At 41.6% G+C, this 16,421-nt stretch overlaps 1 protein-coding gene across 1 annotated transcript in view; it reads right to left on the reverse strand.

Annotated features, from left to right (window-relative positions):
* The window catches only part of BRF1 (BRF1 RNA polymerase III transcription initiation factor subunit), a 173,965-nt gene that overhangs the window by 120,698 nt on the left and 36,846 nt on the right, over positions 1-16,421 (reverse strand). The window contains exon 3 of the mRNA XM_036383304.2: positions 10,401-10,574. Coding sequence (XP_036239197.1) covers positions 10,401-10,574 — 174 coding nt within the window. The remainder of the gene's footprint in view (positions 1-10,400; positions 10,575-16,421) is intronic.

Consider the following 16,421-nt stretch of genomic DNA (forward strand, 5'->3'; position numbering starts at 1 on the left):
TGAAAAGACATTTTCTTTGCCTTCGAGGAAGGACACGGACTCGCCGTAAAGGCAGAGGAACAGGGGAAAGTTAGAAAAGGCTCAGCTCCCCATTGCACTTGGCATGAGTTACAAAATGCTAAAAATGTCTCATTGACAAGCAATTCCAGTGTGAGCTTTAAGAAAATTCTATCATGCAAAGAAAATCCTAGTGACAAACATCTGAAGGAAAGAAGGCAGCTCTTGAGAAGGACCTTTACCTGTTTTTAAAAGGCTTATACTTTACTAGGATGTGAGAAATCATTATCAAGACCACTTTCAAGATATAAGGCCGGGTCAGGTGTGAGAATGAATCCTGTTTTTACAAAACAAATTTGACAGGTAATATTGTTTCTCTGATATACCTTCACTTTGTTCTTAAGACATCAAAAACTGCCAAGCCAGAAAAAGCTGCATAAGACTTAAGAATAGGATGAAAGTGGACACAATTTGAGAAAACCTCAAGCTAAAATATTCGCAGATAGCAAGCACAGAAGGGCTTATAGGTCTCAACACACTGGCTTTTGTTCACCCTATTTTGCATAACTGATCTTAATTAATCTAATAAAATGAATTTGTGTTCTGAGGCAGCATTCTTACTGCATTAAAATTCAAATACACAATCTCATATTTTAATGAAAGAAAGCATTTAATTCTCTAATTGACTTTTAAAGTATTAAAATGCATAAAATATTAGTGATGGCTACAACCAGGAATATTTTTCAATGACCGAATCAAAAACATCAACCATAATTGATCATGTTTGCTACCAAGATTTATTTAAACAAAGCATCAGCTTCTTTTTTTCTTTTTTTTTTCTTTTTTTTTCCTTTAAGAGGAGCGTGGCCATGCAGGGAAGGAAGGGGAAGAGTCTCCTCCTCATTCCACACCACATCCAGCATATCCTCTGACAAAAGCAAGAATGTGCTGCACAATGACTGCCTGTACCCCACTGTTTTTATTCAGCTGGTGTTAGCAACATATTAGCTCCCACCAGGTCAAAACACCACCCAGTTATAATTCTGGTTTTGCTGACATAAGCCCCAAAATTCAGATGCAGAGATAAACCGTATTAAGCAGAGAGCCAACTTAATTATTTCCTCTTTTAAACAAGCTTTAAGAAGATTGTTAAATATTTATTTTCCCAAGCATGCAAGGATCGCTGAAGGTCAAAGACATCAGAGGTGTGATCCCTTCCTTATCATCCCTCCTTTGTATTTATTTCCCTGGAAGGAGGCCTCCCTGCCATCACACTTCCCTCCCCTCATCCATCACCCAGAACTCATCCTGGCGTTGTTCCTGTGTTATCCCCCCTGCCCTGGCCACCACCTTTCAGCTTCACCCCCTCAGTGCTGCCAGTGAGGGCTGTCCCCTCTATTTCTACCCCAGAATTACTGATGTGTTTGTCTCTCTCCCACTCCCTGCTTCTGCTTCTCTCCTTGTTTCACCTTAACCATGAGAATGTCTCATCACTTCAGACACCCCAAACTGGAAGCTAATTACTAAGAGGACAGATCATGCAATTCATTTCATTAATTATTATTTCTATGCATGCAATAACAGGCCAGTATTGCACACATTAAAAATCTGGCTCGGATGTTTCTGCTGTAAGTATTTATGAGTTACACAAGGCCTGACGTGGTGATGGAGCACAGGGTTGCCAAACACTTCTCCTACCCACCCATCATGTAATTCAAGCCCACAGTCACCAAGGCTGCAGTGAATCTACTCCAGAACCCTTCCCTTCATTTCAAAAGGCAACAGTGATTCCTGTTTGTCCCAGCACAGGAAGGTATGATGGGCAAGGGCAAAGGACCTCCAGAATTAAAACAACGTAGGTGCAGCAGCTCCACCGACTGTAAACCCCAAGGTTTTCAGCAGTCATAGAACATCCTGAGTTCAATAGGACCCACAAGAATCATCAAAGTCCACCTCCTGAGCCTGCACAGAACCCTCAACAATCACACCATACGTGCAAGAGCATTGCCCAAGCGTTCCTTGAGCTCTGTCAGGCTTTGTGCTGTGATCGCTTCCTTGGGCAGCTGTTCCAGTGCCCAGTGACTCCCTGGCTGAAGATCCTGATATCCAACCTAAACCTCCCCTGCCACAGCTTCAGGCCACTCCCTTGGCTCCTGTCGCTGTCACCACAGAAAAGACATCAGTGCCTGCCCCTCCTCTTCCCCCATGAGGAGGTTTTAGGCTGCAATGAGATCTCCCCTCAGCCTCCTCTTTTCCAGGCTGAACAAGCCCCGAGACCTGAGCTGCCCCTTGTGTGGCTTCCCCTCACAGCTGCTCACCATCCTCGTGGTCCTCCTTTGGACACTAACAACTTCATGTCTCTTTTATATTGTGGTGCCCAAAACTGCACCCAGGACTGGATGTGAGGCCACTCCAGTGCTGTGCTTTAAGAAAAAACTGCCCAGAGAGAGACTTGAAACACTCTGCTCTGCAAAGCAATGAAGTATTTCTGCAGACAGATTTCAAAAGAGTATTATTTTGACCTCTACTGTTTAAAATTTCCCTTAAATGAGGAAAACAAAGCTATCAACACCAGCCAAAACCTGTAATCTTGATAGGCCATCTTGTGACCCTGTCCCCCTCTCCATCTCTGCAGATGGTTTGTTTAATGCTGCATTATGGAAAAGCTGACAATTTGAGCCACCTGCTGTGTACCAACATCCTGAAAGGAAAAAAGTTGGTCACCCCTCTACACAAAAGCTGGTGAGAATTTCATCAGTGAATTTAATGGGGCATGATCAGGTCTCCCCTTGGCAGGACCAAAGGTCAAGCTCTATTTTATCCAGAGTTAGTAACAAGTGAACAGAAAAGCAAATTTTCAGAGTGTGCAGTTCTTAAACAAAACACTAGCCTGAGCACACACATATGCGTGCAAAATTGCAGTCCTCCTGCTTCTCTTGGATGATATATTTAGAAATCCTATTAGCTGGAGAGATCAACATTCTTATCTGAATTTCCAGGATGCTGTAACATGCAAAATTAGAGCAGCTCTCTTAAGTGGGTCAATTATCACTACTGCACTTACAGCAGCTTTTCCCCTCCCTCCCTGCAGCATCCGTGATGGGCATTTAGCACAAGGATTTAAACAGTCAGATGTTGAGTTGACACAAACCACAATGTAAAGTTCCCTTCCCCTTTTATATTTTCAGCATCTCAAAGGAACAAAGGAAATTACCCAAGTACAGAATCTCCACATTAAAATTGCAGGCTCCCAGCAGAAAGCTGCAATGATTCCCGAGCAGGGCACCCTGCAGGATAATTCCAGTCAGCAATCACACTCACTGTTCTCCTGCCACATCTGACTCAGGTTTATGGCTTTCCCCTCCAAGGGATGAGAGGAGAACCTGAGGGCCACTAATCATGTCCCCAGCCCTGTCCCCCAGGGTGCAGACCCACACAACCAGTTTGAAAGGCTTCAGGTTAACATCTCCTCAAGAAGGAATTCTCTTTAAAATTAAAAACACTGCAAAGCATCAGACACAAGTGGAGCAATTCAAGTACCCAGCACCACTTCAGATGCTACAAAGACATCCAGAGGAAACACAGGCTCTTCTGCAACACAGCTGGAGGCCAGGTGAGATATCTGAGAGGCTCCTTCTGCCCCACTGCTGCCCACCCATGAGCAGCCCTGGCAGTAAGGGGATGCAGCAGGGAAGAGGACAGAGCCACACAGTGGAATACACAATGTCAATGAGCACATGGAAAGGAAAATTTTACTTTCCCAGCAACTGGAAACACAAAACACGTGATTCTCTCAGCACCACACTCGCTGTATACATCCTTCTTTATAGGGAAAAAATGTGTGAGGCAGCAATGCAATTGAAAGATGATATGATTCTCCTTTATTCCATGGAAAAGCAGACTGGATATGCAGGCTTCAGGTCATGAGCCCTGCTGTTGAAATTCAACAGATCCAGCCCTGGCTGGAGGAGAGGGTGATGGGGAGAAATTAAGGTGCAGAAATTCAATTTCTATTGCTGTCCCTGGCTGCCCTCTTCCCTACATCTCCAACATTTTCTCCTGTGGTACTAAATAGGAATGATCTCAAAAGCCAAGCATTACCAAACACCAAACTCTTTGGAAATCTATGCAAATGACATGGGGCAACAACAGCCACACCCTATTTAAGGCAGCAATTTTTTCTTAATAGATGAAGCTCTTCCAGCTAAAATCCATCTGCTCAAAAACACAGCAATTTTAAGACTTCATTTTGAAATTAAGTGAACAAGGGTTTTGCAAGCCTTCAAGTTCAAGCAAATGCTGCATTAGGAAACATTTCTTCACCAAGAATGTGGTCAAACACTGGAACAGGGTTCCTAGAGAGGTGGTCAAAGCCCTCAGGCTGTCAGTGCTTAAGAAGCATTTGTAAAATGCCCTTAACAACATGGTGTAACTTTTGGTCATCCCTGAATTGGTCAAGCAGTTGGACTGGATAATCACTGTAGGTCAGTTCCAAATGAAAATATTCTATTCAACTTACTATGAAGATCTTGGCATCTCTTTCCACACAGTGAAATGAAGTCATCTGCCTCAGTAAATATTATATGTATTTTAACTGTGCAATTTAAAATCCATTTTTATTCTCACATGTCCTTGTGACACTCCACACTTGAACAAAACACATTTTCAATGCAACACCAGTTAAGAAAAAAAAAGTAAAAGGTCAGTTACTAAAAAGAAAGTCCTTAACCAGAAAGAAATAGAAACTGCTTTTATTAACCTCCCTAACCACAGCTTTAAAATTTTCGTGATTAAAGCCTAATTTCAAAAGTTAACTTTTTAATCAGGAACACTAGGGCCTGCTGGCTCCAGGAAGTTTTAGTAGAGGTCAAAAGATTGCTGGAGATATAATTTTTCATTTCTAATAAAAAAGGAAGTCTTGCCCTTTTCCTTGCAAAGACAGACCTTGAAGTGTTAGTAGAGAAACAAAGATTTGTATCCATCAAAGGTTCTCATGGCGAGGCTGTACAAAGCTCCCCGAGACCACATGGAGCTGACAGAGCAGCTAATGCTTGCAGAGAATTAGCTGAACTCCTCTTGCAAAGACCAACATGGCAGAAAAGCCCAGGAGCTGCTGCCTAAGCAAGGATTAAAGAGGCCAGTTCCTCATTCCAGCACAGATTTTCTGGGTAACTCTGAATGTGTCACTTAGCCTCAGTTCTGCACCTGGAAATGAAGATAAATACTCCCAACTTCCCTTTCTGTGACATGAAAATAAACACATTAAAGCAGGAGACTTTCAAATAGCTTGGCAATAAAGTACAAGTACTGCAGACAGAGAGGAAATAACAAAGTGCTGCCCCATTCAGCTGCCCAGCTTTTTCCCAAACCCTTCTTGCCTGCTGGGATCCAGCAATGCCTTCGTGATCTTCCCTCAAACAAAGGGAGGTTCACAGGGCAGAGGAAGCCAGGGAGGAAAAGCTCCTTGTGCTTTCCCACCCAGCTCAAGTTTACATCTCAAAGACTTGTAAGCACCAAAGGTTCTCCTGACAGCCTTCTGCTCCCCACACCCAAACTGAAGAGGTCATTTTTCTTATACAGTTCTCAGAAATGTTCTTTTGCCAACAACTCAGGAGAGAGGCCTCACTTGGTTGCCTTGGTCTGACCGCGGGAGGATCCCACCTCTGTTCTCTGACCAAAAAAAGCTACCAAAAACCCCCTGAATAATTCAACCTCAGTCTCAGAGGCTGCCCAGCCCAGAGCCCCCATCATCGAGACTGATCAGCTTTACTGGAGGGAGAAAAACCTGCCCTGAATTTACCTTCAGAGGCAGAGGGATATTTACACAAGATAGCTAGTGAGGGAAATTTGCAGGGACTCTTCTCATGTGGAAAAGGTTTTATTTACTAGGCTCTGACAAGACAGGATTTGGTTAACAACTAAAGGTGCATTTTTCAGAGAGCTTCAAAGGAAAAGAATAAATAAATAGTATAAAAAAGGTGTATGTGTGTGTGGGATAAAAGACATTTACCATGTAAAATGTTGCTATAAAAGACCCCAGGTGGTAGCACTGGAAAACATTACACAAAGGAGTGGACAGTTGTACAGTTTTTCTAACTGCTGTGTACAGTAACAGGATCACAAACAGAATGAAATGTTCCTTGATTAAAACAAACTGATATCCCACCTGGAAAATCGTGGCCAGGCTGTCATTGTTCCTGAGTGAGCCTGGGGCAGGCACAGGTGACAGCTGAGCCCATAAGTCACTCAGACACCCTGCCTGCCTCTTCCCAAATCCCCTCTCTCGGGAACGGCGACATCAGCTACAGCGCGCTTTGTTTCCATTCTGACATGTGCAGGGGTGGAAAAGCTGCTCAAAACATTAGAGAGAAACAACTCTGGGCTGTTACTATTCCAAGAAACAATTAAAAGGCAGAGTCTGAGCTGCCCAGAGCGCTGGCAGTGCCAGACAAAGTCAGACATCACTGGAAAGGCTCAGCATCACTCAGTCCCTGGCAGAGGGACAACAGGTTCCATCACACCTGAGGGTTTAAAAACCACTGTCCCCTTCAGATGGAATTTTTGCATTATATCTTCTCTTCTGACACTGATAATAAAAACACATTGACACATTTTATAAAGAGAATAATAAACTGAAGTTTTTATAGGCAACTCATCAGAAGGATGAAACACCTCCTAGATCCAGCTAATAGTTAGCAAGCTGTTTTCCCTGGAAAACATTAACACTTACAAGCAATAAAGGAAGGCAAATGAAAAGCTATGCCAAAGTGGCTGCACTGGGAGGGTTTGTGTCACATAACCTAATAAAAACCATAAACTGATGCAAAATCAATTCACATCTCAAATAATACATACAAAACTTTCCAAAGGATTACAAATAAAAGCTGCTCTTCAGATTAATAAATTTTTATTTTCTCCTTAAGTTGTGGAACTATTTTTTCAGATCAAAAAAATTTGAGTTACCAGAATATTTTGCATTTTTGCATTAATTAAATAACACATAAGAACCAAGGAGAACATAATGTTTTCCTATTTCAGGCTGAGGTTTATTCAGGCATCATTCAGACTGCACTAGTAGACTTGGGCCAAAGTATTCTTCACATTTTCACAGAGGCTGGCTGGCGACATGTACATTATAAAAAAAAGAAGACTAAGCAGATAACCATGTCAGATAAATACATTCCACTCCCTCAAAGTGAACTTGCAGACACAATTACATTCTCTTTTCCCTCTCCAAATGCTTCCCACTCCTTTGGTTGTGCCACAAGAACAGAACATTTCTTGTCACTTCAGTCCTTACTACATCTCCCTGTACCTCCCTAGACATTTTTGTTCCTTCTACCACACAACTTTTTCAGAAACATGATGTCTTCTACTGCTAACACTCTTCTGTTCCCAGGTAACATCTCTTGCCTCCACAACTCCCAGGTCACTTGGATAACTCATTTGGGCCACCCAAAATTAGTGAGCTGTCCCTCAGTTCTGAGGATGCTGCTGCCCTTCACTACTTCTTCCACGTCACCTCTTTCCTCTAAAATATTTCACCAATCTTCAGTTTTTAACTTCCTTTTCTAAATTTCTCCCACATTTTTTGTTAGAATTCTAGAATGAACACAATGACAATGAACACTTTAAACTCAGGAACGTGGCTGAGCAGTGTATTTAAATGTTGAAGTGCTAAAAATACTGCAATTCTCCTTTGTACAGAATTATTCAGTGTACTGCTCCTCTTTCCAAGCCCTCCTTATCACCTTCTCCAGAAGAACAAAACCAATGGCAAGTTTATTATCCTGAATATGGATTTTAATTCTTGTCAAAGCACTTTGTCCCTTGGCCATCCTCTCTACACCTGCTCTTGGCCCCTCTGCTCCAAAGGCCCTGGGCACACCCCTGCCTCCTGTGGCCCAGGTCTGTAGTGCCAGATTTAAGCTGGGAACAATTATAACATGCTGATAATGATCATCATAATTAATCTACGGAGCCTTGAACATATTCGAATTTCAAAGGTCAGCAATTTGCACCCGTGGCCCTCGGGTTTTCAAGTTTCTTCTGAAAGGAGAAGATACCAGAAAAGGAACTTGTATTTCACTGTTGAGAATCCATAATTTATTTGGGCTTTGTTTTTTAAACTACACTGGATTTTAAATAGTAATACAAAACAAAACAAACAAACAAACAAAGCCATAGCAGAACACAGGTAGAAGCTGAATGAACTCCCTCTCCCAAAGTGACAAAGGTTAAACTCTTAATATCAACTACAAAATGAGGTTTATCAAACAGATTAAAAAAAAACCAAAAAAAAAACCACAAAACAACAACAAAACAAACAAAGAAAACCACTAAAAAAATTGAGCTTTATGGACATGCACAACAATCTTTTCATTCCCAGGCAGCACAGTAACTGTGCAAATGAGGGTGGATATTATTGATGTAGAAAGACAGAACTCATCTTTGCAGTTTTATTCATACTTTACTCCTAGTGTTTTATGTGAAGTATCACACAGGACGTTATCTCCATTTAACAAAGAAAGCTGGGAAATTCATTTAGGGATTTATTAAGTGTCAACCAGATCAGTACATCTTGCACATAAGTGAGATACATGCTGAAATACTTTAAAGAAGGTTAAAAAACAAGTAAATTATTTTTGCTTTATTTGTTTGCTATGTTAGCTGCACTTGCTGCAGAGATGGCTGTACATTGCAGTGCACCTACCTGCCTCTTACAGCCCACATTTCTTCAATGCCTTTTATCCCTATCAGTGGGGAAAAATGGATTTGGAAATTACAGCTGGGCTATCATTCAGAAGTATCAAATAACAACTGTAAAAAAAATTACTTTTAACATGACATGAGCATAAATATAACACAGAATCATAAAAGGGATCTTAGAGATAATTTATTTTCAACATCCCTGCTGTGGGCAGGGACACCTTCCACCAGACCAGGTTGTTTAAGCCCCATCCAGCCTGGCCTTGAACACTCCCAGGAATGGGGCAGCCACAGCTGCTCTGGGCACCCTGTGCCAAGCCCTCAGTTTCCTCACTGTTAAGAATTTTTTAATAGCTAATCTAATCCCACCCTCTTGCAGGCAGTTACCTGGAAGATATATTATCAAAATACTGGTAACACCTTAAAATCAACACTATCTTTATGGCAATGAAGAGTGCTAATGTTCAAAGTTCACATGGAGACTTTACAGTAGGAAAAAAAACAATGTACTAGGCAAGCCTGCCTTTTAATTCCATTATTCCTGCAAAACCATATTTTTTTAAACATGCAAATACAATTACCACAACACTACTACAAGATCAGAAAGTACTACTTTTAGAATACTGAATATATTTTCTGAAATGACAAAAAAAAATCTCAGTCTTAAAAGGAAAGCTAAACTGTTCAACTGCAAAAATATAGAACGAGAGAAGCAATCTAGAAAAAGCATCAAATCAGAATACTGAAGATGTGAACATACTATTTTAAAGTAGAAAAAAACTAAAGACAGAATTGTAGAATGATAAAATGATAGAATGGTTTGGGGCTTGGAAGGGGCTTTAAAATACATCCAGTTCCAATACCCCTGCATAGGCAGGGACACCTTTCACTAGACCAGGTTGCTCAGAGCCAGAGCAACAGAAGTAATTGTTTGATACTAAACTCTGAATTCCAGCAACTAAAACACAACATAAAAGAAATTAAAATATATAACAAAAATTAATTTGGATGGTCATGAGTATTTAAAGCTTATGTGGATTTTAGTTAAGTTCCCTAAGACAAAAATAGGGATGGTAAAGCAGGGAATACTCACTTGGAAATCTGTCCTGTGTGCACCTCCAGCCACTGATTTCCTGTATGATTTTTGAGCAAATTTCAGAATTTATGAAACTTTTTTTTTCAAGAACTAAAAGAGGAGTGATACTGTCCTTCCTGCAAGTATCAGAAGAAGGAAATCCAAATATGTTGATCAAAAACCCACTGGAATTCTAATCTGTTCTTTGATGCTGACACTGCAGAAGGTTTGCGGATAACTGTCATTTACTTTAAAAGAGAAAAAAAATAAACAAAAAAAAAGTAAATACTCCACAAATAATAAACCCTAGCAATGCACAGGGGAAGTGCAATTTTATACTTGAAGCAAATGTTGCAAAAGGAGAAATTCAGAGTTAGTGATGAGAGGCAGAGTGACATTTATAGCATTAAATACTAAGTATTGTACATTTAGACAGGGAACAAATTTACTTGAACCATGGGAAACACTCCCATTCACTTCCATGTATAAACCCAGCCATGACCAAGCTAGCTCTTCAACACTTACCTTTTCACATTTTGAAACAAGGTCTGACTGGGATAGTTGACTTGCTAAAAGAGAGTCTTCTGTTTATTGGTATTTTCTAACTGTGAAAGGATACGAGGAGTTCCCTCTGTCCTGCACACCAGGTAGAGACAGGCAGCGATGACGTGGGTCCTCTTTCTGCCCCGCGTCAGATGTTTGCTCACAGCCATCTTGAAAAAATTAAAGGCAGTATCCAGACAATGCTGATTGAGTTGGAGCTGGTTTCCCAAGTGGTGAATCTGACGCTTCCCTAGGAAAATTAACAAGGAAAACAACAGCTTAACGACTATGCTGTCAATGTGTTTTTAGGCTGGGGTCTTTTAGTGTTGGGGTGATTTTTTTAAGACAAAATTAAGGAGGCAGATTTTGGATTTCATCTCTTTGTGAAATACAATGACCTCTCAAGTTTCAGGAACTATTCAGCCTGAACTCCTCAGAACAAAACAAAAAAAAAAAAAAAAAAAAAAGCCTTGTTTTGTTTTGGACTGCTAAAATTGAAACACATGCAATCAATGAACTCTGGAAAACTAAGCCACAAACATCAGTCCCACAGAGGATCCAAGCCATAGCCAAGACTTCTCAGACAAAAGATTATGCCCCTCTCCCTTAGAATCACTTGCCAATTAGCACTTGATCAGCTGCAGCCAAAAACCAGAGGTCATGATGTGTTTGACACTGACGTTTTTGCTGCAGCTCTCCAAGAAGGGATGGAGTTTGCTGTTCCTCTGACCACAAATGAAGTCCACAAGGACAGAGCTCTGCTCCTGCCTTGCCCATGATCCCAGTGAAGGGAGGCACTTCCTTCCTCCAAACACGTTCACACCCCAGCCTTCATTTGAGGCCTGTCTGCCAGACTACTTAGTTTAGCCTGTGGCTTCAGGAAACAAATGTGCCTTCACCCTTAAATAAAACAATAAAAAGAAAAAAAGTGTGTTTGGGATGATTCATGGCAGGAAGTGGTCCAGCTGCTGGGACAGATGCGGGAAGCCAGGTCCAGCTCGTCCCCACAGCCCCAGCTTCAGAAGGATGTGCTGAAAAGACAGCTTAAGAAAAAGATGGGGGAAGTCATGAGGAAAACAGAGCACTCGAGTTCCTCAGCATACGGGGTCAGACAGCACATCAAGAAAAATCCTTTAATTCAATGTGCCGGGCAGATGTTTCCAGCACATGTATTTACAGGAAACCCTCATCTGCTCCCTTCAGACATGTCAGGAGCAGCTTGTGGAGGGGCACAAAGGTGCCTGCCATGCCCAGCACTGCTCACAGGAGGCAATGGCAACCACACAATGCTTCCCAGAACACCACCAGCTCCTGCACAAACCCACCTTAATTTAACGCAAACCCCTAACCATCATCACTAATACCACGGCAAAAAAGCTTCACCTCTGAGCACCCTTTTGCCAAAGATGTTGGTTTTAACAAGAAGTGGCTCCAGCCAGGCAGCTGGGGCCAGTGGGACTCCAGCCAAACAGGAGCTGCCACAAAGCAGCAGCTTCTCCTTCCTGCACACGTGGCAATTGCTGCACTCACCACCAAGATATCCTTTAAGGCACATGGGTCAACCAGGTGTGACATGTTTGGACAGTGAAGTAAGAGCAGAGGAAGGATCCATCACCCTCCAAGGGAGGTGTGGGAATGATAAGCTCCTCAAGGGTAATCCAAAGCCCAGCAGGTGAGCAGCTTTTCCACTGCCATCAGCAGGCCCTGGACTGGCACTCACCAGCCTTGAATACAAATACCACATCTTCCTAAAATTAAGGTACTAACTAGCACCTGGTCTTTCCAGAATTTTACGTCACTCTCTACAGTCTGTATGCTGCTTCTTCTGTCCCTAAGAAAAAAATCAGTTTATACTTATTTGGGGGGAGAAAAAAAATGCACTTGAGTACTAAAAACTCATTTTGCAGTGGCAGCAAACCAGCTTCCCTTCAAAAACAAAGAACACACCAAAAGAGGAAAAAAAGAATAACATAGAGGAAGATACTTGAAATTAATTTCTTTCATAAGCTATTTTCAGCACTGAGCTGTTCCCATCCCCAAGCTACCATTAATATTCTGAGTATTTAACCTTTTCCTAATTTCAAATGTTAAAATATAATTAATTCATCATAATCCATCCTAAGAAAACAGTATGCTGGTTTGAGTAATACATGCTCTTTTAGCTGAACTCTTCATCCACCATCAATATTTTAAAGTAGAATTACTTTAGGGGTAATTGTCTACTTAAAAAATACCAAAGAGATCTAAGAGAAAGGTACTTGTCTACTTAGGAAATGCTACTGAATGCTTTACTCAGCCTTCTACAGACAAGAGAAGGTTTTAATTCTGTGTTCTAGGACTCCCTCAAGCTGCCCTGTGGTATTATATCAGTCATACAGTCTGTGGAAAAACAAGACAACTGTTACACTGCTGCTTATCTCCAAAATGAACAACTTAATTCAGGACAAGAATCATCCTAGAAATTATGTGTATCTTGATGACTAACTTGGTATTGTCCTTATTTGTGAAAAGAGAGAAAGAAATGTACTGCTTACAGCATCATCTAAGACAAACATTTACATTCTGCAACCAGTCTCCTATTTACTAAAGAAAGATCAAAAGCTTTGTTGTTTCCCCATCACCACCTCCACCCCTTGAATTTAACATGACAACAAAATTCTATTTTTCTGGTATCTTATGTAAGACTAAGAAAAAAAAAATACCTGGAAAAGTTAGCATTAGCAACTGTGCTTCTAGAGTTCTGCACAGGAAACTTCAAGATACCCTTCACTCCTTCTGGTTCCTTCCCAGATTCAAGAATGCATTTCACAAAGCCCAAGAAAAGGCAGGTATCAGCTAGATGGCTGTCACCCAGTACTGCAGTACACAACCAAGCCATTGTAGAGTGCCCTCACCCTAGTCAGATGACAACCAAATGTATGTCATTTTGTGACTTCCAACCTTTTCTGCCTAGCTGGCCAACCTGACATTTCCAGAGCTGAAAAATGTGCCTCTGTAATATTTTATTTAACTATAAATACAGTGATTAATCTGTTGGTATCTGAAGAGCAGATGTTCATACATAGAGAAACTGAGCTTTAAGAAAACAACTGATCAAAATAAACTCTCTATCCAATGCTTCAGTTACTGCTTACAAACAAGAATAGAGTCCAAATACTCATTCATACTGCCAGTGCTCAACATGAGAAGTCCCCAGAAGTGAGCAGTGGCAGCCACAAGCCCTGCTAAGCATTGGGATGCTGCTCCCCCAGCAGCAGGGTCAGTGCAGGGAGGAGCAGCTGAGCAGCTGCAAGCTCCAGGGCTGGGAAGATGAGCAATTCCCTCCAGGAGACCTACAGCACTGCATATGGCCCTCAGCCCTTGAGCATCCTCCCACTCCCACTGCTCCCTGCTAGCTGGGTGGCATTTCAGAACCTTGCATTTGCTGTTTCCCTCCTGTCCCCACCTTTGCTGTGACTGCCACTCTCACCGTGTGCTCCCAGTGAGCTGCAGGGATGCAGCAAGCCTGAGCATCTGAGGATCTCAGCCAAAACAGTGGGAATATCCAACAACACAGTGCAGTTTATTAGCAATCTGCTCCACTCAGTGTTCACCTGATTCCATCACAGTGTTACAAACTCCAATGAATTGAGATTCTCTACTGGATGGAAAAGAACTGATACACCTTTAAACCCTATCATGATCTGGGTTACAGAACACTCACAACAACACCTTCCTGACTCTCTTATCCATTTTATCCTGCAGGACAGCTTTTAAAAAAGTTTCAATGTGACCCTGCTCTAAAAACCTGCAGCTACTAGCTCAGTACAATAAAGCAATATCATCACGTGGAACAGCCAGAATTAATTATTGCTTTTTTTTTCTGAATTGCTATGTAGAAGCACAAATTATAAGACAAAATATATAGGGGTAAAACAAGTCTCTTAGTAGATGCATCTTTTATTAGTAACTTGCAATAAGCATTGTCTCTTTTGGGCCTTACAGGTTTCTGACAGATGCTGGGATTCTTTTTTTAAACAAGAAATAGCACCTTTGAGGTCAAAGCTTACACTTCATGCTGCCCTTGCAATTTAGTGATGGCAAGAAAATTGGTATCTAAGTACCTTTGGGAGAAGGGCAGGGAACAGTGTCTTTTTAAAAAGGCAGGACAAGCCCAACAGCAAGGTTTCAAAAATTCTCCCCTGTCCCTCACCAGTATAAAGCAATAAATTTCCTTTTACAGAGCAAAAGAACAAAAGTCTAGAAACTACAGAAATTTTGCAATGCACAGAGCACGCATCACGCAATTCCCATTTATTTCTCAAAGGCTCATCATACCATCGGGTGGAGGGGGAGGCAGGGGGAGAAGTGAGAGGAAGAGAGAAGTTTGCACTTCTGTAATCAACACACAAAATCAAGTTCCCAGGCTACCAAGTAGTAAAGTTTATCACGCTCCTGAATCTGCAGCAAAAAACAAAAGGCTCTTTTCAGCTCTTAATTCCAAGCCTACTAAAAAAAAAAGTGTTTCTACCCATCTACTCCCAGCATGCTGAAAGAAACACCATCATCTTCTCATCCCATGCCAACCTCAATGCTTTGAACTGGCACAGCAGACCTGAAGTGACAAGTTCACATAGGACCACAGAACACTACTGTCCTTTTATTTCAGATAATTTCCATTCTTTTGACAGAGGAAACTGTGGTTATTACAAAACAAAATGCGTAGGCCAGAAATCACTGTCAAAAAAAAAAATAGATTTGCAGAATATCTTGGTTCTATTAAATGCTTACACAAGAGACAGTTGAAAGCAAAACTGAAGCTTAAGTTATAATAGAAGCTAAGTAGAAAAGGAGGGAAAATCAGACATTTTCTTTACAAGCAATTTTCTTTCTTTTATGATCTCGTTACTACAGAAACATCTTGTTCTCTTCCCCTATGGAAGAGGAATCATACCTTTTTTTGGACCCCTTAAAAGTCAGTAATGTCAAGCAGCTACAGCTCTACATTACTCTTATCTGGCTTCTGCCTGCTCATCTGCAGCCCTCCCTTCAGTCTGACAGAGGCTGTGACACTGCTATTTCATATATTTGCCAGGATGAATCATAAGTTTCTAGGGAAATAACAGGCAGTACAAAGCCAGAGCCTAAATGAATTGTTATTACGATACTAAAGTGCATCATCAAAATCCAGGCACATGAATTTTCCCCCCTTTCTGCAATTTGCTCCAGGGGCCCTGAAAACGAGTGCTACCTGAAGCAGGGAACAGAGTCATGTTAACAGCACTAATCCTTCTTTTGCAAAAAGGATTGTTATGGTAACAAACACTAGATTCTATTAAAAGAAACATTTCGGATGGTTTTCACTTGGATAGTCATTTCCAGCATTTGAATTGCTTTACCAACTGAATTTTATGTGCAGATTTTGTTCTGCATTTGGGGTTTCATCCCTTTTCTTTCTTTGAAAAGGCTGCCCAAAAGAACTCCAAAAAAAGGGGAAAAAGAGCAGTTTTTATGTGTGAGCATCCCTGCATGCTTTGTCACATCCTTCAATTTCAGCAATTCCCAGCTCAAAGCCTGAATGAATTTCCTGCTCTTTGCTCTATGCCAGGCTTCTATGTTATTTGTATTACAAATCAGTAAAACAAACAAACAAAGGCACAAAAGGGGTAGATCAGTGGGACTACACTCATGAAGGCTGGTCCCAGCAGCCTAATCAAGGGGAGAGTCCTGTGATCAAAGACAAGAACACATTTAAAGGGAGGGAAGTGAGGCTGCAGGGCTCAACCGAGCATTTCCAGCCACACATGCAGTACTGGGAGCAAGGAACAGCTTCATCCCTGGCAGCCTGTAAGGAAAAAGGCCAGTGAGCAGTAAAAGTAGCAGCACAGCAGGACACTGCAGCAGTGCTGACCCAGCACAATAACAAGTTTAATTTTATCAAGGTTAGCTAAGAGTTATTCCCAGTAACACCTAATTGCCCGTGAGGAAAGTGATGACCACGCTGGCCTTGTGCCCACGCTCTGCCTGGCTCCAAATCCTTATCCTGCCATCTGCTTGTGGGGGTGCACCCCACATCCCAAACCCAGCTCTTCCACACAAGAGCTCCCCATTCCCCTAT

Source organism: Molothrus ater, chromosome 6 (genome assembly GCF_012460135.2).
Source record: "Molothrus ater isolate BHLD 08-10-18 breed brown headed cowbird chromosome 6, BPBGC_Mater_1.1, whole genome shotgun sequence".
Classification (NCBI taxonomy): domain Eukaryota; kingdom Metazoa; phylum Chordata; class Aves; order Passeriformes; family Icteridae; genus Molothrus; species Molothrus ater.